Source organism: Schistocerca piceifrons, chromosome 2 (assembly GCF_021461385.2).
Source record: "Schistocerca piceifrons isolate TAMUIC-IGC-003096 chromosome 2, iqSchPice1.1, whole genome shotgun sequence".
Lineage (NCBI taxonomy): Eukaryota > Metazoa > Arthropoda > Insecta > Orthoptera > Acrididae > Schistocerca > Schistocerca piceifrons.
The window spans coordinates 576,955,424-576,981,346 of NC_060139.1; the positions used below are offsets into that span (position 1 = coordinate 576,955,424).

The 25,923-nt window shown below is 41.2% G+C and overlaps 1 protein-coding gene across 1 annotated transcript in view; it reads left to right on the forward strand.

Moving 5' to 3' along the window:
- The window catches only part of LOC124777774 (serine-protein kinase ATM-like), a 470,606-nt gene that overhangs the window by 237,285 nt on the left and 207,398 nt on the right, over window positions 1-25,923 (forward strand). Inside the window, exon 24 of the mRNA XM_047253284.1 lies at window positions 24,965-25,270. Within this exon, the coding sequence (XP_047109240.1) occupies window positions 24,965-25,270 (306 nt within the window). The remainder of the gene's footprint in view (window positions 1-24,964; window positions 25,271-25,923) is intronic.

Below are 25,923 nucleotides of genomic sequence, written 5' to 3' on the forward strand. Positions count from 1 at the left end.
TTCCAGATCATGAAGATGACATCAGTGAATCTGAACCACGTGAGGGGTTTGGGCCATGAATAGGTTGGCATAGAATGGTGACATGCGAGTGCCCATAGCTGTGCTCCAGATTAGTTTGTGGGTAATGCCTTCAAAAGAGATGTCATTGTGGCGAGGATATAGTTTGTCATGGTGATTAAGATGGAGGTTGTAGGTTTGAAATATGTTGGGCATTGGGAAAATTAGTGTTCAATAATGATGAGCAGGGCACCATGTGGTAAAGAGACAGGACTGTGGAGAATCAATGGAGGAAATGATTGGTATCTTTTATGTAGGACGGTAGGTTGCGGGTAATGGGCTGAAGATGTTTGTCTTCGAGAACAGAGATTCTCTCAGTGGGGGCTCAGTAACCGGCCACAATGGGGTGCCCTGGGTGATTGGGTTTATGGACTTTAGAAAACAATTAGAAGATAGGAGTGTGGAGAACAGTAGGTGTCAGGAGAGAGATGGATTCCAAGGAGAGGTTCTGGGATGGGCTTAAGGATTTGAGGATCCTGCTGAATTTCTGGAATGGAGTCATTGTGACATGGTTTGTAGGTGGATGAATCTGACAGCTGGCAAAGTCCTTCTGCCAGGTGATCCTTGCGGTTCAAAACAACAGTGGTGGAGCCTTTGTCAGCAGGTGGGATTATAAGGTCGGGATCAGTTTTTAGGTGGCAGATTGCCAATCTTTCTGTGGATGTAAGGTTGATTTGCGTTTTGAAAGATTTTGGGACTGATGACAAGGCAAGGATCGAAGTTAAGAAATTCTAAGAAGTTAACAGGGGGTGATTTGGGGCCAGTGGTGGTGGATCACTGTTGGATGGAGGAGTGAGTTTAGTCATGCAGGGTTCAACTTTGGTCTTTGGTTGACTCTGATTGGGTTGGTGGCGAAAAAGTGTTTCCACTGTAGGGACCAGGAGGAGAGAAAGTCTTTAATAAGTCCTGCATGACTGAATTTGCAGATGGGGCAAAAGGTGAGACTTTTGGAAAGAATTGATACTTCTGCGGGGCTAAGGCTTTTGGAGGAAAGGTTCATGACTGTGTATTGAGTTCTGTGGGGTAAATGTAGTAGGTCTGCGAGACACAGTTTGTCTGCTTTTTGGGGGGGGGGGGGGGGGGGGGGTTGCAGATCGTTGTGGAGGTGATAGACAGTGGTAGTCGAAGGGAGTAGAAAGTGAGTGGTTGGAGAGTATTTTGAGGTGGCGTTGTGCATGTTGTTCTAGTTCCTGTAGGACAAGAGTTTCGATGTGTGTTAGAGGATCCAGGAATTGGGGATTGCATAGCAGGAGAATTTTATGTATGGAGAGAAGATATTGCAATTAGGTTTGGTCCTGATCTATCTGGTTTTTCAGAACTTTGTTAGTGAGGGCTAAGGATTGGCAGAATCTGAACAGATGGAGGTCATTGTGGAAGGAAGGGTGGCAGCCGGAGATGGGTAATTTGGTGATAATTCCATTTGCAGGGATTCCATGAGGTAATTAGCTGGTAAGACCATTTGGTGGGATTTGATGAGCCAAGCAACAACACAGGAACAGTATGTGGGACTGGGTTCTGTATTGATGAAGATGGAAGGAGCAAGGATCCATGGTGGTGGGAAAACCGTGTCATAATAAATAAATAACAAAGAATTACATTCAAAAAAATTTGCAAAAATATAAACATGTGGGGGAAAATTACAAAAAGGAAGAATGAGATGAAACAATGGGAAACAAGATGAATATGAAGGAGTAGACCAATAATGAAGGGTGAAAACCAACTGAAGTTGGTGTGAAGTCATAATGAGATCAAGTGAAAATAAAAATAAAACTTTACAGTGGGTTACCAATCTGTGGTTGGATAAGTGTCAGAAGGGGGACGGCAGAAGGGACTAGATTAGGAGAGATAAATAGGTGTGAACTGGTATAGAGAGGGTATGGAATGGCAGGTTGGGCAGGATTGGTAGGATGAGATACAAGTTCATGTGGCACTGAAAGCTGCGGGAAATAACACGTGAAAATAAGCAAAGGTGACACAGGGAGAATGATCAATAGGAAAGCATGGATTAATTATGTCGGCGGGTGTAAAGTGGGACATAAGATGTTGCACTGACAACCAGTATGGTCTTGTAGATGCCTGTTGTGCATGGCCAGGACAGTTGATACAGTGGCTCATAAGAAGGGCATGTCGTACAGTTTGTATGGCGATAGGAGAAACACAGGAAAGAAGAGAAAGTAGGACGGACACTGAGTGTAGTAATGCATTAGAAAATAGTAACAAAAGGAAAACGACACTGGATTAGGATGGAAGAAAAGCTGTCAGACAAAATCAAACAACGGAAAATCCAGGATGGGAATGTAACAATATGATGAAAGGGGTAGTTGCTACTCACCATATAGTGGAGATGTTGAGCTGTAGAAAGGCACAAGAAGAAGACTGTTGGAAAGTTAGCTTTAGATCAACAAGGCCTTTGTCAAAAGTAGACAATATACATACAGAAATACACTGCAAGCAGCAGGGCATTATGGGAGAGGCAACAGAGGGTGGTAGGGAAGAGGGAGGGGGGACGGACGGGAGGGTAGGGGTGGGGATGGTAAAGTGCTGTTGGGAGAGTGTAGGGACAAGGTGGAGAGGGGAGCAGGTAGGCGCAGTCGGGAGGTTAGACACGGCACAGAGGAGAGGAGGAGGGGAGGGGTGGTTAGCAGAAAAGCAGAGAAGTAAAAAGATGGTGGATTGGTGGAATTGAGGACTGTGTAGTGCAGGAATTGGAACAGGGAAGTGCGGAAATGGGAACAGGGAAGGGGCTAACGAAGGTTGAGGCCAGGAGAGTTATGGGAATGTAGGATAGATTTCAGGGCAAATTCCCAACAGCACAATTCAGAAAAGCTGGTGTAGGAAGGAATGATCCAGATGGCATAGGCTGTGAAGCAGTCGTTGAAATCAAGAATGTCGTGTTGGACTAGCATGCTCGGCAACAGGGTGGGCGAGTTGTTTCTTAGCCACAGTTTGTCAGAGGCCATTCATGCAGACAGACAGCTTGTTGGTTGTCATGCCAACATAGAATGCAGCACATCGGTTGCAGCTTAGCTTGTAGATCAAGTGACTGGTTTCACAGGTAACCCTGCCTTTGATGGGATAGGTGCTGTTTGTGACAGGGCAGAAGTAGGTGATGGTGGGAGGATGTCATGCAACTAGGTTTATTACATGGATATGAGCCATGAGACAAGGGGGCTGGGAGCAGGAGTTGTGTAGGGGTGGACTAGGAAATTGTGTATGTTCGGTGGGCGGCGGAATATCACTGTGGGAGGAGTGGGGTGGTTAGTGGGTATGACATTTCTAATTTCAGGGCACAATGAGAGGTAGTCAAAACCTTACGCTGAATATACTTCATTTGCTTGAGTCGTGGGTGATACTCAGTCATGAGGGCAATGCTGCTTTGTGGCCAGACGCTGGGGCTTTGGGAGGTGTTGGGTGACTGGAAAAATAAGGCATGGGAGATCTGTTTTTGTGCAAGGTGAGGAGGGTAATTACAATCTATAAAGGCCTCAGTGAAACCCTTGGTATATTTCGAGAGGGACTGCTCATCATCAAAGATGTGACGGCCGTGGGTGGCTAGGCTCTATTGAATGGGTGACAGATGTCAAAGTGGAGGTAGTTGGTAGGTTTCATATGGACAGGGTTACTGATACAGCTATCTTTTGAGATGTGGTTCAACATTGAGGAAGGTGGCTTGATGGGTTGGGTAGGAAGAGGTGAAGCAAATGGGGGAGAAGGTGCTGATGTTCTGGAGGAATGTGGGTAGTGTGTCCTCACGCTCAACTAAGTTCACAAAGATGTCGTCAATGAATCTGAACAAGGTGATTGGTTTGGGATTGTGTGTGGTTAGGAAGGATTGCTCTAGATGGCCGATGAACAAGTTGGCATAGGATGGTGCTACGCAGTCCCAAATTCCTGGATCCCATAACACACATTGAAACTCTTGTACTACAGCAACTAGAGCAACATGCACAACACCACCTCAAAATACTCTCCAACCTGCTCACTTCCTACTCGCGCCTTAGACTACCACTGTCCACCACCTCTACAACAACCTCCAAACCTGCCTCCCCCCAGTCCCCTCATAGCTGACAAACCCTGTTTCCCATATTCATTACACTTACCACACCCTCCAAAACTCTGTCCCACCACCATACAGAATCCAGGATTTAAGTACACCTGAAATAAAGTCATGAACATGGCCTTACCGCAGTTGAACGCTACCTTTCCCAATGCTCAACAGATTCCAAACCCGCTAGCTCCTTCCTAGTCACCATGGCCAGCTATATCCTCACCTAAAGTTACTTCTGTGAAGGCATTACCTACAAACAAATCCGGGTCACAGCTATGAGCACCCACATGGCACCATCATATGTCAACCTGTCATGGGCCATCCAGAAGAAGCCTTCCTAAACACCAACAATCCCAAACCCCTCACCTGGCTCAGATTCATTGATAACATCTTTGTGATCTGGGTTGAGGGTGAGTAAATGCTATTCACATTCCTCCAGAACCTCAACACCTTCTCCCCCCATTCCCTTCACCAGTTCCCACTCAACCCATCAAACAGCTTCCATGATGTTGACCTCCACCTCAAAGATGGCTGTATCAGTACCAACCACTAGCAATACCTCCACTTTGCCAGCTGTTACCCATTCCATACTAAGAAATCCCTTCCATACAGCCTAGCCATTCTCCACCTTGAACAGAAACAGATCCCCCCAGTCACCCAACACCTCCCAAAGTCCCATCGTCTGGCCCCAGAGGAGCGTTCTCCTCATGACTCAGAGCCACCCAGGACTGGAGCAACTGCACTACATTCTCCGCCAGGGTTTCGACTTCCTCTCGTGCCCTGAAATGTGAAATGTAGTACCCACTACCCTTCTCACTCCTCCAATAGTGGTATTCCGCCACCCACCAAACCTATTCAACCCCTGCACCCAGCTTCTTGCCTCATGGCTCATATCCCCGTAATAAACCTAGAGGCACGACCTGTCCCATACATCCTCCCACCATCACCTATTCCAGTCCTGTCACAAACATCACCTATCCTATCAAAGGCAGGGCTACCTGTGAAACAAATCATGTGATCTACAAGCTAAGCCCCAATCACTGTGCTGCCACATATGTAGGCATGGCAACCAACAAGCTGTCTGTCTGCATGAATAGTTGTTCACAAACTGTGACCAAGAAACAACTGAACCTCCCCTGCACGCTGCCCAACTCAACATTTTTCATTTAAATGACTGCTTCACAACCTGTGCCATTTGGATCCTCTGGATCCTTCCCACCAACACCAGCTTTTCTGAATTTCGCATGTGGGAACACACTCCCTATATATCCTACGTTCCCGTAACCTTCCTATCCTCAGCTTTTGTTAGTCATGTCCTTACCCATCTAGCCCCTTCCCTATTCCTGTTTCTGCACTACATAGACCTCTATTCCATCAATGCAACCAGGTTTTTTACTTCTCTCCTTTTCCACTAACCCCTGCACATGCCCCGTTCTCTTCCCCGCCCTCCGTCTAACCTCCCGACTGCACCTACCTGCCCCCACTCTCCACCTCGTCCCTGCACCCTCCCAGCAGCACTTAACTGTCCCCCACTCCTACCCTCCTATCCCTCCCCCTTCCTGCCCAGCCTCTTCCTTACCCCCACCCTGTTGCCTCTCTCGTAATGCCCTGCTGCTCACAATCTGGCTCTAGCTGCAAGAGACTCTGTGTGTGTGTGTGTGTGTGTGTGTGTGTGTGTGTGTGTGTGTGTGTGTGTGTGTTTTCTACTTTTGTGTAAGGCTTTGTTGGTTGAAACTTTCTGAAAATCTGTTGCCTCTCTCGTAATGCCCTGCTGCTCACAATCTGGCTCTAGCTGCAAGAGACTCTGTGTGTGTGTGTGTGTGTGTGTGTGTGTGTGTGTTTTCTACTTTTGTGTAAGGCTTTGTTGGTTGAAACTTTCTGAAAATCTTTTTGTTGTGTCTTTCTGTGATTTGTCATCTCCTGTGTATGAGAGTAACAACTATCCTTTTCACCATGTTGTCATCTTCAATTCTGGATTTTCCATTGTTTGATTTTTTTTTGTGAAAAGAAATTATATTATCAGTCCAAGGAAATTGTTATGCTCTAAAGTAAATGTCGCCACAAAAATGTCAGTGCATTCACCCCAAATTTGGTGGCCAGTTATAATGCAAAAGTGGCAAACCTGTCTTAAATCCTCTTGAAATTTCATCGCTCATTGTGACATGTTTTCTTTGTTGCCAATTTATGTTATTGCCCGAACTTTTTCTTATCGCCGGGACTTTTCTTATCGCCGGGACTTTTCTTATCGCCGGGACTTTTCTTATCGCCGGGACTTTTCTTATCGCCGGGACTTTTTCCTATCGCCGGGACTTTTTCCTATCGCCGGGACTTTTTCCTATCGCCGGGACTTTTTCCTATCGCCGGGACTTTTTCCTATCGCCGGGACTTTTTCCTATCGCCGGGACTTTTTCCTATCGCCGGGACTTTTTCCTATCGCCGGGACTTTTTCCTATCGCCGGGACTTTTTCCTATCGCCGGGACTTTTTCCTATCGCCGGGACTTTTTCCTATCGCCGGGACTTTTTCCTATCGCCGGGACTTTTTCCTATCGCCGGGACTTTTTCCTATCGCCGGGACTTTTTCCTATCGCCGGGACTTTTTCCTATCGCCGGGACTTTTTCCTATCGCCGGGACTTTTTCCTATCGCCGGTTTATGTACTGACAGTGGTTTTCCTCAGTGCCACTTATGTGAAACTGATGAGAATATTCCTCTGTTTTTTTCTCATTACCATTTATCTTGTGTATACATTAGGGTGCTGCCCAATATAAAGGAAGTGACTCCCCCACCACATATATCTGTAGCTAATCGGAAGTTCTCTGCTTGCTCATTTGCTGCAAACTCTTCACAGGGCAATAACTCTAAAACAATTCACTGTTGACAACACATAACTACAATAACAATCATTTATTAAAAGAATGTACATCAGGAAATAGACTCAGCTTTTGCTTTGTGAGGAGGTCATGGCACTGATGAACCTAATCTAATGTACTATAGTAGATGATTGCTAAGTAACTTCATTGGAGTTCAGAATGGAGTGCAGTTTAGCAAGTTTAAGTTCAGTCTCTCAACAGTTTAACTCTTTGATTATCACTTTAAATAATGTTCCACGTATAGTGTAAAATGTCTGATGACCGTAACTGTTCAGCAACTATAGATAACCTGTAGGCAACTGCAGAACTGCTGGAACAGGGTGACAGCTGGCGTTGAAGTGCTGGAACTGGCAATGTGTTGGCACCTGGTCACATAAATCTTACACTCAGTGAATGAATTTCCTCCTGTAAACTATAAGCGGTAGTCAAATGAATTCAAGACGCATGGGAAAAGATGTGAGTAAGTTGTTTATTATTTCAAAAGTAACTGCTATAATTTATTTCGTTTATCCCACTGAGAGAGAAGATAGTCAGTGTCTTCATGGAAAAATATTTGCAGTTGCCACCGGAGCTATGACAGTACTCGGGTGTGTCTGTAACATATTCAAAACAACTTCAGCAACATGTGGATGGGCATTCTGTTGGCGTTGGCAGCTTGTTTCGATTACGCTGCAGAAGTTGTTCTGTGAAGACCTTACACATCCTCCATAGAGTCCTGATCTCTCCCCAGCTGATTTCCATATTTTTGGAGCCCATAAGAAAGGCATATTTGGCCATCAGTTTGCTTCAGATTAGGAGATGGAACACCTGAGTACAATCATAGTTCCGTAGCCAACAGCAATCATTTTTCCATGATAGCACTGACCATCTTGCCTCACAGTGGGATAAATGTATTAACAGTACGGTGATTACTTTTGAAGTAATAATCAGTTCGCTTTTCCCGTCAGTCTCGTTTTCGTTTGATTGCTCCTTATATGTAGCAAATGCAGAAAAATAATTCTGGGTTTCAGTGCTCTGTGTGATGGCTGACATTGAAACCTGATTGTCGCAGATCAGAGCGAATCAGGTTGTGGAAAGAGGCCAAGGTCAATTACCGTTAGTTATACAGGAACACACAACTTTATTGCTCAAACTAATGTACAGTTTCTCTTTAAAACAACAAAGATCAATTCACATCTGAGGGCCCAGGTAACTTCTCCAGAATAAGTTTAAATGATTCCTTTTAAAACACCAGTATTTAGAGTAACAGCTGAATGCCTTACTTAAGTAAAATTGCGATATCTTCTCGGCTAAAGGCCGAAATAATATTTCAGATCAGCTAAGGAATTTCTTTAGAAGCCAAGTGTTTACAATTTTCGGCTAAAGGCCATATTAAGAAAAATTCAAATAAATCCTTCGGCTGAAAGCTCAATAAAAATTTTTTTACACAGTAAAAACGGCGATGGTACACTAGTCCTTACTAATGTAAAATTATAAGTACTAGTCATCATTATCATACTTCTGTAATGCAAGAGTTCTCTAATTTGTGTTAAAATTTATCCTTGGCTTAAAAGTTCCATACTTTTCTAATGTAAGCTGTGATGTTCATTGTCCTTAGGCTACCTTCTGAAGAAGACAAATTTATATTTGTCGAAACCTAGGTAAAGAATTTCTTTATCCATTGCAACTGGTCGGCTGTTTATAATTTTATTACGTGAATCCATTGCTGTTGTGCAGCTATGTTTAAAAAGTTAAAATAATAAAAGAGAGGCTTTAAAGATAAGCTTTTACACAGTACAACAAAAACATCTTAAGAAAACTTGAAGTATCTTGTAGGCTGAAGGCCCAAACAATTACTCAAGAATAATTAAAGACCACCTTAAGATAAACATTTACGGATCATGGCTGAAGGCTGTTTCAAGAATTCAAGATAATTATAGTGAAACCTTACAGAAAAGGATTTACATATTAAAGCCACAGATTCTGAAACAAACACGGCTGAAGGCCTAATCTTAAAATAGTTGTCATGAAGTCGGAAGGCCATATACTAAACATAAAACAGACAATATTAAATACACAGCTGAAGGCTTGGCACTGTACCTGTGACCAAATAAAATGACAATCACAAACAAATGGTGGTGCTCAGAAGTGTTCCAAGGGTTGGTCTGGGGAGGAAACTCTAACAACAGTTCAGGTGAGACAGGCAGCCAAGTAAAACACTAAATAATGGGGTGGCAACATGATCTAGGGACGGCTGAAGAACCAACTAACAACGTAATCAATTCCCCCTGTCGCAACCGACCAACTGCCTACTCCAGTATGCAGACAGAATTTATTCGCTCAGTGGAAATCACTGAAGCTACACACGGTTCCACGTAAACACACTTCCACAAGAACTCGAACAATCATAAAAGCAATCACTGTGGAAGAACAAGGACGAATCAGTTCGACACACACCGGTGACCAGATAGACATCGTCGGATGAGACGACCAACCCAGGTTGTTCCCACTCAAGTTACATGTGTGGGCAACGGTCGGGCGATTCTTGGCTATCCGAAGCTGACTGCAGCTCCAACCTGATTCAACTCCATTTCCATTCGGAACTTGGAGACACGGCGACCTGGGCACACTGGCTCGGACCCAACCATGCAGAGGGAACACCAGCCCATTGGCTACCCGACATCTCTGCACAAGGAAGGAACCGACCCATGTCTGGCAAGATGACCAACTGATGAGGCCCAAGTATTTTCAAAAGACCAAATACACATCGCCTCATGAGACGACCGACCGAACGACCAACCAAGAGTCGTTCCTGCTCCAATCTCCTTCCGTTGGACAGTGCATGTGTGTCACCAGCGGTCAGGTGAGTACTGGCTGTGCAGACCTCACTGGAGTTCCATCCTGACTCCTGCCTTGTCCCCGACTGAACTCCATCCCCAACTGACTGACCTCACTGGCACTCCGTCCCCTACTGCCTTCCAGCGGATGACTGTTGGTGGATGAATCACTTGTTTGAATGTATATTGTAGAGTGTAAAGTAGTGCCAGGTATAAATGCAATCTAGAAAGCAAATGATCACACTGTCTACATGTTAGCTGGCACCCATTGCTACTACCATTGTACACCACACACACACATCAATCATAATCACTGGAATCAACATCTTTAGTTCGATGATAGGCAATGAAAACTCGTAACTTTGCCTGTCTGTGAGAAAACTTGTAATTTCGGTAACCCGTAACTCTGTGATGAAACAGATGTTTTGAAAGTGCATGGATTTCTGTAATCTGTAAATAAGTAGGATTGTACTATACTGTTACATACGTAGCAACTTTATATATCATTTTATATTATTTTTTAATAAAACATTTTTGTTTCACCTGGAAATTTTAAGAAACAGGAGTTCAAAGTTTTCATTGCCCAACATTGGTTTGTAAGCATAATGGCATTTCTGCCTTCCTGACACTCTTTCCATAGTATGTCATCTTCTCAGCCTTCCGTGGCATAGTTTACATAGTTTATGCAACACTTTCTGATTCCTTTCACAATAGATTCACATAAGATTCTGTGCTAGACAGCATGGATCTGATGACACAGCATGGCTATTGAGGTTTCCTTTAACTTGTTGCCTGAAGTAAGGGCATGGTGTCTGTGCAGAAGGCACTCACTGTAAAGCTGTCACAGGTAAAAATTAAAACATTCACAACATCCATTGCTTCAATTTGTGAAATCATGCTGCTAGGAATTATTACCAGGTCTGTGTTGCTGTTTTCTATCTGACCTTTCACTTGGTGGGTAAGGTGTCCTTTGAATGAATCTAGCATCAGCATTTTCCTTCTCCTAAGCAAAGAACCTTATATTCTGTTCCAAACAACCTTCAACCAATGTAGTATCAGTTCATTTTTCATCCATCTATCTTCTTGGTACCGAATGAGGTGGTTACGTGGTTAGCACACTGGACTTGCATTAGGGAGGACGATGGTACAAGTCACAGTCTGGGCATCCAGATTTAGATTTTCTGTGATTTCCCTAAATCCCTCCAGGCAAACGCCTGGATCGTTCGTTTAAAAAGGCACAGCTGATTTCCTTCCCCAGCTGTGGCACATTCTAAGCTTGTGCTCCATCTCTGATGACCTCGATGTCGTTTGGATGTTAAACCCTGATCTTCTATTCTTTCCATTTCCTGGCATGAAAAGATGAGATGTGCAGGTAGATTTTTGTTTGATATCATTTTCCTGCAAAGAATAACGCTTCCTTCCATCATCTAGGGCACCCAGCATTAGTTTTATTCTGGCCTTTTCATTGCCAGAACTACTTGTAGTAGCATTTTTAATCCCTTTCACATCAACGGTGACATGTGGCGCCAGATGAAATAGATGTCTGATCGGCCTTGCCCATATGACCTAGCTGTTTCTGTAGATTGATTATGTAACACCAATACACACATAGTTTTTTGTCAAGTGCTGCTGGAAATTCCATAGTTAGCGTTATTCTGCATCATAATAGCACAGCCATATTCATCATCCTTCCACACCAACCAGTATTCTGCTATCCATGTTGTTGGAAAATACCTATTTATCTCTGGTGCCTTCATTTGGGTAATTTTTCAATTAATTGGGAAGCATTCAGTGCATTTCTCTTGTACATACTGTACATCCTGTTGCTCCAATTAATGAAACTTTCTCTGCTGTGGTCCTTTCGAAGTTTTGTGTGTGGCACTCGGGTTCTTTAATTTGTTCTCCAGTGGATGCCACCTGTGAACATTCATTTCTGTGACACCAAATTTTCTTCTTGCTGCGTATTTGTTTGTGTTCTCTTCTTCATGAGTCCACCATTAATCTAAAGTAGGCGTCACACTGCCTGAGTGAACCAGTTGTACACTGAAAACTCATAGATTTATGTTTCTTAACAGACTGTTTCTTATGACTGTATTTTGCACCTGTTTTCGATTGCCACAGTTCACAGTTGGTACAACACTGTCAATATAAACAAAGAGAATCATTCTTTCCAGCTGAACTGGCAGGAGTCGTAATGAGTGAGGTGGCACAGTGGTTAGCGCACTGGACTCATATTCGGGAGGACGACAGTTCAGGCCCGTGTCCGGCCTTCCTGATTTAGGTTTTCCGTGATTCCCCTAAATCACTTCAGGCAAATGTTGGGATGGTTCCTTTGAAAGGGCATAGTCAACTTCCTTCAATTTTTTAAATTGAATTTGCCAAAGCTTTATATGTAAATGTGACAGAACCCTTGTATTAACCTATTACACAATATAAAAATTGACCTCAGCAGCAATAGTCTAATTTGTGAATGGAAGATGACCTTGTGTTTTTCAGTTGATGAATCTTGGAAAAACTTTATCTTATACTAGTGTGAATGTAATATGTTGCAGGTGTATAAATAACATCTGGACTGCAAAGAGCCATCTGAGCATAACAGGGTTGAGTAGGCTATATTTACAGTGACAGGACATTAAATAGTATTGATTTCTTTTAAATTAATGAAAATTTAAATATAAGAAGAAAAGCATTACAATAATATAATGGGCTAAGTCTTACAAAACATCAAATTTCATTTGATGATACACTTGCAGTTTCATTAGTCAATCACGCTAAGGAAATCACCTTACTATGAGAGGGATGAAAATGAAAACTGGCTGTTGAAAGAGACTGTATTTTGTTTCCCTATTTGTCAGTGTTTAATGTTAGATGTTCATGAACAGTTTTAATTAGTTACAAATGAGTGTTTGAGAGAGAGAGCTCTTCTGTCGCTATGATGAATGGCATAATTTGGTGAATCGAATGACTCGAATGCTTGCAGATTGTATACTGATCCCAGTGTGACAATAGGGCGTGTCAAACATGTTGACTTTGTTTTTCAAAAACTGAGGGGGCTGTGGTCATAATACTGATTAGCAATTCCCAATTCTATTTACAAGAAATGGATTGAGGACTTTCTCTGCCAGGTGACTGGGTGTTTGTATTGTCCTCGTCATTTCATCATCATTCATGAAAGTGGCAAGATTGGACTGTGTAAAGATTGGGAATTTGTACGGGTGCTGATAACCGAGCATTTGAGAGTCCCACAATCCAAACGTCATTGTCATCATCATCATCATCATCATTGACATCCTCAATTGAGAGAGTGAGGTTAAGGTATATTCAGAATTTGAGGATCCACGTCTAGGTGATGCTAACTGTAAATATGGAGTGCACATCTCCTGCTCCATGTCAGAGAACTGGTGTTTATTCAAGTTCAAAGAAAGTTGGCTCTGTTGGATGGCCTCAGATTGGAATACCAGATCTACTCGAGCACAGAAGACAAATTAAAAAAAACCACAAAAGTCGAGAAAATGAATTAAGTGGAATTTCCGAGTATTGGCAGAAAATGAAGAAAGAGTTAACATTACAGTAAAATGAAATTCTTTTCTCCAAAAAAATGTGTAAAATGAAATTCTTTTCTCCAAAAAAATGTGAAGAAGCTACTGATGTTAAGGATGAAGACTCTGAAAGACTCCTTGCAGATATTACGGGATGACTATGATTTACCCTCTGCTTGAAGTACCAGTATCATGTGAAGATTCTGATGTACCTTCTACTTGAAGTACAAGTTAGTATAATACATTACTATTGTGCAATGTTGCAATGCAAAGTAATAGGTATGATGTCACTCTATGTGCTGCAGCTGCCATTACAACAACTATACAGACAGGGTGGTACATTGATTGTGACTAGGCCAAATATATCACGAAGTAAGTGTCAAACAAAAAAACTACAAAGAACGAAACTTGTCTAACTTGAAGGGGGAAATCAGATGGCGCTATGGTTGGCCCGCTAGATGGCGCTGCCATAGATCAAACGGATATCAACTGCGTTTTTTTTTTTTTTTTTTTTTAAAAAATAGGAACCCCCAGTTTTTATTACACATTTATGTAGTACATAAAGAAATATGAATGTTTTAGTTGGACCACTTTTTTGTTTTGTAATAGATGGCGCTGTAATAGTCACAAACATATGGCTCACAATTTTAGACAAACAGTTGGTAACAGGTAGGTTTTTTAAATTAAAATACAGAACATAGGTACGTTTGAACATTTTATTTTGGTTGTTCCAATGTGATAGATGTATCTTTGTGAACTTAAGATTTCTGAGAAAGCATGCTGTTACAGCATGCTTACCTGTAAATACTACATTAATGCAATAAATGCTCAAAATGATGTCCATCGACCTCAATGCATTTGGCAATATGTGTAACGACATTCCTCTCAACAGCGAGTAGTTCGCCTTCCGTAATGTTCGCACATGCATTTACAATGCGCTGACGCATGTTGTCAGGCGTTGTCGTTGGATCACGATAGCAAATATCCTTCAATTTTCCCCACAGAAAGAAATCCGGGGACGTCAAATCCGGTGGAAGTGCGGGCCATGGTATGGTGCTTCGACGACCAATCCACCTGTCATGAAATATGCTATTCAATACCGCTTCAACCGCACGCGAGCTATGTGCTAGACATCCATCATGTTGGAAGTACATCGCCATTCTGTCATACAGTGAAACATCTTTTAGTAACATTGGTAGAACATTACGTAGGAAATCAACATACATTGCACCATTTAGATTGCCATCGAGAAAATGGGGGCCAATTATCCTTCCTCTCATAATGCCGCACCATACATTAACCCGCCAAGGTCGCTGATGTTCCACTTGTCACAGCCATCGTCGATTTTCCGTTGCCCAATAGTGCATATTATGCCGGTTTACGTTACCGCTGTTGGTGAATGACACTTCATCGCTAAATAGAATGCGTGCAAAAAAACTTTCATTGTCCCGTAATTTCTCTTGCGCCCAGTGGCAGAACTGTACACAACGTTCAAAGTCGTCGCCATGCAATTCCTGGTGCATAGAAATATAGTACAGGTGCAATCGATGTTGATGTAGCATTCTCAACACCGGCATTTTTGAGATCCCTGATCCTCGCGCAATGTGTCTGCATCTGATGTGCGGATTAGCTGCGACAGAAGCTAAAACACCTACTTGGGCATTATCATTTGTTGCAGGTCGTGGTTGATGTTTCACATGTGGCTGAACACTTCCTGTTTCCTTAAATAACGTAACTATCCGGCGAACTGTCCAGACACTTGGATGATGTTGTCCAGGATACCAAGCAGCATACATAGCAAATGCCCGTTGGGCATTTTGATCACAATAGCCATAATCAACAGGATATTGACCTTTTCCGAAATTGGTAAACGGTCCATTTTAACACGGGTAATGTATCACGAAGCAAATAGCGTCTGCACTGGCGGAATGATACATTATACCACGTACTTACACGTTTGTGATTATTACGGTGCCATCTATCACAAAGCGAAAAATGTGGTCCAACTAAAACATTCATATTTATTTACATACTACACGAATATGTAATAAAAATGGGGGTTCCTATTTTAAAAAAATGCAGTTGATATCTATTTGATCTATGGCAGCGCCATCTAGCGGGCGAACCATAGTGCCATCTGGTTTCCCCCTTCAAGCCAGATGAGTTTCGTTCTTTGTAGTTTTTTCGTTTGATGCTTATTTCGGGAGATATTTGTCCCGGTCACTATCAATGGACCATCCTGTATATTGGATGCTGGATTAATCATGGAGGGAGACAGGAGACCCACAGTTGATCACAATAAAATAAAAAGGACGCAGCAGAAAGTCATGAATCACTTAATGAAGAATTTCATGATCAATGCAGAATAGGCGAGATGGAATGTTTCTTCTTTGATGGGTGCCAAGATTCCACTGAAGTTCTGTTACAAGCAGCTAACCCAAGTTATCTGTTTCCAATTATTGCGAAACACTGTTTGCAGTCAGCCAGATGAAAGGTAACTTTGCTATTTTACTCCAGAGACTGATGTAACAAAAAGGAAACCATCTTGTGAATTTTTTAAGGATATAAGTTAGCAGACAATTGGTGGTGACTTAATGAATTCTAACACTGGTTGAGAAGGAGTAGTCAATGCGTTGGGTTGAGACAGAGCTGAACCATAAACTCATCTGGTTGGTTTGTGCTCTACATACTAATGGATATCTTTGAGCCCTTGATCAAACAGTTTAATGGGAAAACTTTGTCTAACAGCAAGAGGAGTGGTAAGCTTGACAATTTGCTTGATAGTGCAACAGAACTTGAAATCAATCCATCATTTCTCAGAATTTCCTTTCCAGAGATTCTGACCGAGCGAGGTGGCGCAGTGGTTAGCACACTGGACTCGCATTCGGGAGGACGACGGTTCAATCCCGCGTCCGGCCATCCTGATTTAGGTTTTCCGTGATTTCCCTAAATCGCTCCAGGCAAATGCCGGGATGGTTCCATTGAAAGGGCACGGCCGACTTCCTTCCCCGTCCTTCCCTAATCCGATGAGACCGATGACCTCGCAGTTTGGTCTCTTCCCCCAAAACAACCAACCAACCAACCAGAGATTCTGGTTCCACCAAGTGACACTGTTGACAAAGATCAGGCTTATGGTTACAAGGTAACCCAGGCTATAAGGACAGGTGCACTTCCAACTGATATGGCAGTGTTAGAAATTGGTCCTGAAAGTCATTCTTGGTGGTTAACAACAGCAAATAGAATTTGGCGGATATGGCTTTGGAAACATGGTCTGAAAGGTAACAATTTGATGGCATTACAAGTGCTTGTTATTGCCATTTGCTATCCCTGGTGGTTTACAGTCAACTCGAAATTCATCAACTGAGGCTTCTAAAATCCCTAAAGAAGGCAGTCATGGATATTTTTGTGCCGGCAATACAACATTCATTGTGGTTCACATTTAGTGAAATGGTGCTTCAGGTACTTTCATGCAGAGAAGCCTGAGAAGAAAGAAAAGCAGGGAACCAGAAGATGAGGAATGAAGATAATGATATATCAGACCTGTCTTTTCACTCTAGGAAGACACCTATACTGAATCCCTATGCAACTTCACTTTTGGAATTGATGCGCTGGTCAGAAAAAGTATATGAACTTTCACTTACTTGTAAACTCAAAACAACAGAAATGAGAAATTGAAATAAATGGTTATAGCTTTGTCATAAGTTGCATTGAGAAGTACCTATTTTATATTTTTTGATGGTGAGTAGCTTCAGATGCATGTGTCCATTTTCAAACCATCTGTCATGTAAGTGTGTCAAATACAGGCGATAGCTCGTGCAGAAACTGCCCTTGCAGGGGTGTGAAACAAGGAACAACGGCATCTGTCAAAGTGTGTACTCCTGAGATACAAGGATGATACATTGGAGGTTAGGAAGCACACAGAAGAATGATTTCTAGGAATGAATCAAAGCAGCATTTGATGAATATTAACAACTGAAGCTTTTTACATTTGTTACAAAGTGTTTTAAGTGTTTGATAATAGAGACAGAATATGAAGAAAATTATTTGAGTTCGTTAAACCAATTTTTGATCAAATTTTGCTTTAATTTATATTAATTTATCCCCTTTTGTTGGAATTTTACATGCACATCATAATCAAGTGCAAGTTCACTGAGCGAAATGTGTATCAAGAAAGAAAAACCTTTTAAATCAGGATATTACACATCAAAAGGCTCATTTTTGGACCCTCTCATTCACAAATATCTCAAAATTTGATTTTTTGCTCTCTAAAATGACATACCCTAGTATGACAGTCAAGCACAGGTTTGGCTTGCCAAAACAGTATCTGCACATTTGGCCACAGTCAGTTTGCATAGCCCTTATGCATAGGACACTCCATCCCTGAGGTTCCACAGGTACTTGACTATTATCCTGCCACTGTGTCAAAGGTGTACCACAAGCACTTCAATTCAGTGAGAACTACCACTCCTGGAAACATCTCCGCTGCACAGTAACGTGTTGTTGATAGGTGTTGCTGCTGCTGCTGCTGCTGCTGCTGCTGCTGCTGTTGTTGTTGTTGTTGTTGTTGTCTTCAGTCCAGACACTGGTTTGATGCAGCTCTCCATGCTACTCTATCCTGTGCAAAGTTCTTCATCTCCCAGTACCTATTGCAACCTACATCTTTCTGAATCTGTTTAGTGTACTCATCTCTTGGTCCCCCTCTACGATTTTTACCCTCCACGCTGCCCTCCAATACTAAACTGATGATCCCTGGATGCCTCAGAATAGGCCTTACCAACCGATCCCTTCTTCTAGTCAAGTTGTGCCACAAATGTCTCTTCTCTCCAATTCTATTCAATAGCTCATTAGTTATGTAATCTACCCATCTAATCTTCAGCATTCTTCTGTAGCATCACATTTCGAAAGCTTCTATTCTCTTCTTGTCCAAACTGGTTATCGTCCATGTTTCACTTCCATACATGGCTACACTCCATACAAATACTTTCAGAAACGACTTCCTGACACTTAAATCTATACTCGATGTTAACAAATTTCTCTTCTTCAGAAACACTTTCCTTGCCATTGCCAGTCTATATTTTATATCCTCTCTACTTTGACCATCATCAGTCATTTTGCTCCCCAAATAGCAAAACTTCTTTACTACTTTAAGCATCTCATTTCCTAATCTAATTCTCTCGGCATCGCACGATTTAATTTGACTACATTCCATTGTCCTCGTTTTGCTTTTGTTGATGTTCATCTTATATCCTCCTTTCAAGACACTGTCAATTCTGTTCAGCTGCTCTTCCAAGTCCTTTGCTGTCTCTGACAGAATTACAATGTCATTGGCGAACCTCAGAGTTTTTATATCTTCTCCGTAGATTTTAATTCCTACTCGGAATTTTTCTTTTGTTTCCTTTACTGCTTGTTCAATGTACAGATTGAATAACATCGGGGATAGGCTACAACCCTGTCTCACTCTCTTCCCAACCACTGCTTCCCTTTCATGCCCCTCAACTCTTATAACTGCCTTCTGTTTGCTGTACAAATTGTAAATAGCCTTTCGCTCTCTGTATTTTACCCCTGCCACCTTCAGAATTTGAGAGTATTCCACTCAGCATTGTCAAAAGCTTTCTCTAAGGCTACAAACGCTAGATACATACGTTTGCCTTTCCTCAATCTATTTTCTAAGATAAGTCGTAGGGTCAGTATTGCCTCACGTGTTCCAACATTTCTACAGAATCCAAACTGATATTCCCCAAGGTCAGCTTCTACCATTTTTTTCATTTGTCTGTAAAGAATTCATGTTAGTATTTAGCATCCGTGGCTTATTACACTGATAGTTCGGTAATTTTCACATCTGTCAACACCTGCTTTCTTTGGGATTGGAATTATTATATTCTTCTTGAAGTCTGAGGGTATTTCGCGTGTCTCATACATCTTGCTCACTAGATGGTAGAGTTTTGTTAGGCCTGGCTCTCCCAAGGCTGTCAGTAGTTCTAATGGAATGTTGCCTACTCCTGGGGCCTTGTTTTGACTCAGGTCTTCCAGTGCTCTGTCAAACTCTTCACGCAGTATCATATCTCCCATTTCATCTTCATCTACATCCTCTTCCATTTCCATAATATTGTCCCCAAGTACATCGCCCGTGTATAGACCCTTTATATACTCCATCCACCTTTCTGCTTTCGCTTCTTTGCTTAGAACTGGGGTTCATCTGAGCTCTTGATATTCATGCAAGTGGTTCTCTTTTCTCCAAAGGTCTCTTTAATTTTCCTATAGGCAGTATCTGTCTTACCCTTAGTGAGATAAGCCTCTACATTCTTACATTTTTCCTCTAGCCATCCCTGCTTAACCATTTTGCACATCCTGTCGATATCATTTTTGAGATGTTTGTATTCCTTTTTGCCTGCATTGTTTACTGCATTTTTGTATTTTCTCCTTTCATCAATTAAATTCAATATTTCTTCTGTTACCTAAGGATTTCTACTAGCCCTCGTCTTTTTACCTACTTGATCCTCTGCTGCCTTCACTACTTCATCCCTCAGAGCTACCCATTCTTCTACTACTGTATTTCTTTCCCCCATTCCTGTCAATTGTACCCCTATGCTCTCCCTGAAACTGTGTACAACCTCTGGTTCTTTCAGTTTATCCAGGTCCCATCTCCTTAAATTGCCACCTTTTTGCAGTTTCTTCAGTTTTAATCTACAGTTCATAACCGATAGATTGTGGTCAGGGTCCACAACTGCCCCTGGAAATGTCTTACAATTTAAAACCTGGTGCCTAAATCTCTATCTTACCATTATATAATCTATCTGAAACCTGCCAGTATCTCCAGGCTTCTTCCATGTATACAACCTTCTTTTATAATTCTTGAACCAAGTGTTAGCTATGATTAAGTTATGCTCTGTTCAAAATTCTACCAGGCGGCTGCCTCTTTCATTCCTTACTCCCATTCCACATTCACCTACTTCGTTTCCTTCTCGTCCTTTTCCTACTATCGAGTTCCGGTCACTGATGAGTATTAAATTTTCGTCTCCCTTCACTATCTGAATAGTTTCTTTTATCTCATCATACATTTCATCAATTTCTTCATCATCTGTGGAGCTAGATGGCATATAAACTCGTACTACTGTGGTAGGCGTGGGCTTCGTATCTATCTTGGCCACAATAGTGCATTCACTATGCTGTTTGTAGCAGCTTATCCGCATTCCTATTTTCCTATTCATTACTAAACCTACTCCTGCATTACCCCTATTTGATTTTGTATTTATAAACCTATATTCACCTGACCAGAAGTCTTGTTCCTCCTGCCACCGAACTTCGCTAATTCCCACTATATCTAACTGTAACCTATCCATTTCCCTTTTTAAATTTTCTAACCTACCTGCCTGGTTAAGGAATCTGACGTTCCACACTCCGTTTTCTTTCTCCTGATAACAACGTCCTCCTGAGTAGTCCCCACCCAGAGATCCGAATAGGGGCTACTGTACCTCCAGAATGTTTTACCCAAGAGGATGCCATCATCATTTAACCAGAAAGTAAAAGCTGCATGCCCTCGGGAAAAATTACAGCTGTTGTGTCCCCTTACTTTCAGCCGTTCGCAGTACCAGCACAGCAAGGCCATTTTGGTTAGTGTTGCAAGGCCATATCAGTCAATCATCCAGACTGTTGACCCTGCAACTACAGAAAAGGCTGCTGCGCCTCTTCAGGAACCACGCGTTTGTCTGGCCTTTCAACAGATACCCCCCCCCCCCCCCCCGTTGTGGTCGCACCTATGGTACAGCTATCTGTATCACTGAGGCACGCAAGCCCCCCACCAACGGCAAGGTCCTTGATTCATGTTGTTGCTAACAGTTGCATATAATATACAGTAGAACCTCACTAATCCATTCCCTAAGGTCTAAGGAGGATGGTCAGAATGCAAAACAGGTCGGATTATAAGAGGAATGGTTTATGGATGTGTAGCATCACAACAAAGCAATGTACAGCTTTAATTTTCATTTCGAAATACTGTCTGAAATATTGTTCCATGTTAAAAAAGTAACAAAATGAAAACAAAATGTCAACACACAAAGTGTCTTACACAAAAGCGTAATGTAAAATAGTGCTTGTAGTGTAATATACCTCTGTATCATATGCTAAGATACGACCAGCGTATGATGCTGAAACCCACTGTCAGATCAAGTGTATCCATTTGTTTGTTAACAGCACTCTTTAGAAAAATGGTGTCAGAATGGTTTGAGCAATACACAGCAGATACAAGATGCTTCTCCATGCTCGGCCTATTTCTTTCCCAGGTCAGTTGATATCAGTCCTGTTGAGTGTATCTGAGGAACACCTTGAACCATCTCCAACTAGTGACTGTGAGCTGAGTGTGGCAGCTGAGCAGTCGTGAATCAGGATGACTCTCTTTCATTGCTTTCAGTGTATCTTGAAATGTAAGCCATGGTACTTTGTCACCAGTCATCAGAGTGAAAAGTTGCTACACACTTTGAGGGATATGATGTAATTCTGTTGCCCAAGGACATAACAAGACATGCATGAGGTACTGTTGTTCTGGTGCCTGGCAATGTAAGCAGAAATGCTAGTACTGTGAATAGCATGATAATGTTGCCATAAAATTTGAGGACAGATTCGTGCTGCTCAGAATTTTAATTTGTCGATACTGTTATACATCAAGAAGTTTCCAGACCTTGCGTGACACTAATCACAGTAAGTCCAATAGTCATAATGAACAAAAACAATAATATAGAGATGAATGTGATTTTCAAGTGAATATAAGAAGTAAGAATCAGAAAGAGTGAATAAAAACATGAGCAGAGGAGGATAGAGCTGTCCTGAGAAAAACATTTGTCTTTGTAGAAAGAATTGATTGATTGTGAAATGGCTAATGTATTGAGATTGTTGTTCCAAGTTTTTTTAAGTGTTTTGCTAAAGATTCTCATACATTGTGAAACTTTTTCGCATTAAACCTGTGTGACCGATATAGTGTTCGGAATGAAAGCATCCTATGAGGAAAGGTGAGGGGTTTAAAAAGATAAAGATTAATTACACCACATAAGATGAATATCAGAATACTTCACTATATGTGGAAAAGAATTGGGGACCACAAGGATATTTTGTTGAAAATATAAACTGTTCTATCAAATCCAAGAGCAGTGTTAGTATCTTTAACATTATATTCTCCTAGCATAGATTTTAAAGATTATATCCGTTCAGTCTGTTAAGCCTTCATTTAATAATCTGTCATATTCATCAATTTCTTGTCCCATGACAGTTTTTTTATGACGTCACCAGACTAAAGTAGGGATCCAATTTCATTAACTATCAAATTTCTACTACTATTTTGTACAAAAGCAAAACAAGGATAATGGAATGTAGTCTAATTAAGTCGGGTGATGCTGAGGGAATCATATTACGAAGTGAGACACTTAAAGTAGTAAAGGAGTTTTGCTATTTGAGGAGCAAAATAACTGATGATGGTCGAAGTAGAGAGGATATAAAATGTAGACTGGCAATGGCAAGGAAAGCATTTCTGAAGAAGAGAAATTTGTTAACATCGAGTATAGATTTAAGTGTCAGGAAGTCGTTTCTGAAAGTATTTGTATGGAGTGTAGCCATGTATGGAAGTGAAACATGTACAATAATAGTTTGGACAAGAAGAGAATAGAAGCTTTCGAAATGTGGTGCTACAGAAGAATGTTGAAGATTAGATGGGTAGATCACGTAACTAATGAGGAGGTATTGAATAGGATTGGGGAGAAGAGAAGTTTGTGGCACAATTTGACTAGAAGAAGGGATCGGCTGGTAGGACATGTCCTGAGGCATCAAGGGATCACAAATTTAGCATTGGAGGGCAGCGTGGGGGGTAAAAATCGTAGAGGGAGACCAAGAGATGAATACACTAAGCAGATTCAGAAGGATGTAGGTTGCAGTAGTTACTGGGAGATGAAGGAGCTTTCACAGGACAGATTGGCATGGAGAGCTGCATCAAACCAGTCTCAGGACTGAAGACCAAAACATTAACAACTTTGTAAGAATTGTACAAGTACATTAGAGAGAGAGACACTTCATCATCTGCTTGATTGCATCGAAGCACATACCTTACATTGTGCGAAGTACTAAACCGGGAAATACTATTTTCTATTCTTCATTGCGCTACCTCATTACCTAATGCCTGAACTGCCTATGGCCCATTGACACCATGCACCTCTTACTGAAACGAGATTCAAACCAATGATCTAACGATTACCAATTTTGAGTGCTACCATCTTTTCTCTATCTTTATGTATTTTATACTTCTTTGCAATGCTCGCAGAACATGCACCTTTGTTTAAAAAATTATGTTGCTTTGTATTTGAACACATGACCCCTGTGTGACAGGCAAGCATTCTCCTGGAGAATGACACTGTGTGCTGAAAAAGATTGACCGTACTTTAGGCCACTAAAGATGCTCAGAAAATTTTGAAGTTGAGTTTCTCAGGAATTTTTTAGACTTGCGTTGAGCTGCTGTGGGATGTTGCGATTTGAGTTCTGAACTTCATATACCGTAAATATAAAAAAATTACAAAAATCCGATTTGCATGTGGTCTCCTTGTCATCATTGTATACACAAGATTTGCTAAAACGTGGCGTCTTATCTTTTGCATTTGTAACAGAAGTTTAGATTACACCAGACAGAATCATTTATTTTATAAAATTTTTCCTCAGTGTTTTAAATGAGTTTTGTTCAACTTGAAAGAGAAGCACACAGAGTCATAAATTAAACGTTGCATTTATTTTTGACCACCTCCTATTTTATCCTGAATTCTAATTTTATACTGTGTGCAGTGACATTGAAACACACACACACACACACACACACACACACACACACCTAAAATGCTTTTGACAGTTGATATGTTACTGCTTATTATTGTCTGATAAGGTAATTGTGGTTTGTAACTATACTTTTGTGAGTAGTTTGTAATCAGATTTCATACTAGCGTTTTAAATATCGTAACCATTTCACTTACTTTGCAGAGGGTCTATGTCTACATTATATTCAAATGCTGATCTTATAGTTTCGTGTTCTTTTTGCATGTCATATAATCTTCACAGCTCTTTCTGTTGGTGGCTTCAGCTCTTTGCTCATGTAGATCTTGATAGCATGAAGTAAAACAGTTACATGGCTCCCCATCTGCTGCACTGCAGTGTTGAAGATATAAGAGTATTTCTTGAAGTGTGAACAAAGATGGGATGAGTGTGTTTCAAATTCATACCAGTGATTGATAGGCAAGGGCCACAAAAAAATAATTTTTTTTTCAGATATCCTTAAAAAAAAACAGCTAGCCAATGATCAGTTTTGTTTTATTTTCCAGGCCAAGAAATAATATATTGTTAAGTGAGGCTGACCTAAAAGTCATGGTCTGTTTTGACAGAATAGGTCTGTTCATTTCCTTGTAAGTGATGCCTGATATATAAAGTGATCTCTCATACTTCTACAGCCATAAATTTCTGAACTGTTACATCTTGTATCCTCTGCCTCCCAGCGTTTGAAGAAAGGGACTGTTTTCCAAATTTGATGCATTTGTGGTTAAATATAAATACCCCAATCTCAACACCTACTTTTCTGTTATGAATTTGTTGTAAAATGGAAATTTAATTTCACAGGTATGCAGCCCTTACATAATTGGACATCTTCTACCAATCTTCACCATGAAAAACAGCAAAGAGATGTATAATTACAATATATTTAATGCTGAACAGCTTCTGAAGCAGCTAGAAAAAATACTTTCAGAGGACCAAGTGAAATGTCTTCTCTCAGAAAATATGGATATCGTAATTGTGACAATATTTCGCTTACTATTTGATGTGGGCACTGTAACTGCTTTGTGTGGATACACATCCAGCTTACCAGAACCAGCTCCTCCCACCATTAAATCTCAGCAAATGTTGGATACCTTAGAATATCTTCAGGTATGTTGCTAATTTTATATTTATGGACAATACTGCTCTCTCTCTCTCTCTCTCTCTCTCTCTCTCTCTCTCTCTCTCTCTTGCTCTGTCTCCCTCTCCACCCTTGTACTCTTAGAACTTTTTTTTACTAAGTGATTGTTGTACTGCAAAAGATTTTTAGTTTGTAACTTTATGGAGTGGCTTGAATATAACTTGTGTGGAGTGGAGCCAGTTAATTTGGAAGGACTGCTGTTAATTTGGAAGGACTGCTGTTGTATAGAAATTGTGTGTGGAAAGATAGAAGTGACTCCATTCTACTTCTGGGCCATTCAAGTATTTTTCTGATACTTTCTAATTAGTAGCATATCTTGTAATATGAAAATAGTAAAAGAACTGCAGTTTTGTCTGTATACATATTGACGTCATAATATTAATGGAGTAAATCCTGCAGCATCAAAGATTATTGACAAATGCCATGAAACACTTGCAAGGGTAGGTAAGAACAACAGGACACCTGCCCTTCATGGGAACAGAGAAAGAAGCCCATAGGTGCATACTTTTGGCGGAGGATGTCTGCTGACTGTTACACCTTTTATATTGTTCCTCTTTTTGGTGCAGCTCCATACGAAAGGATATTTGTGATTGTCTCTTGTAATTGAAGTTAGTCTATTTTT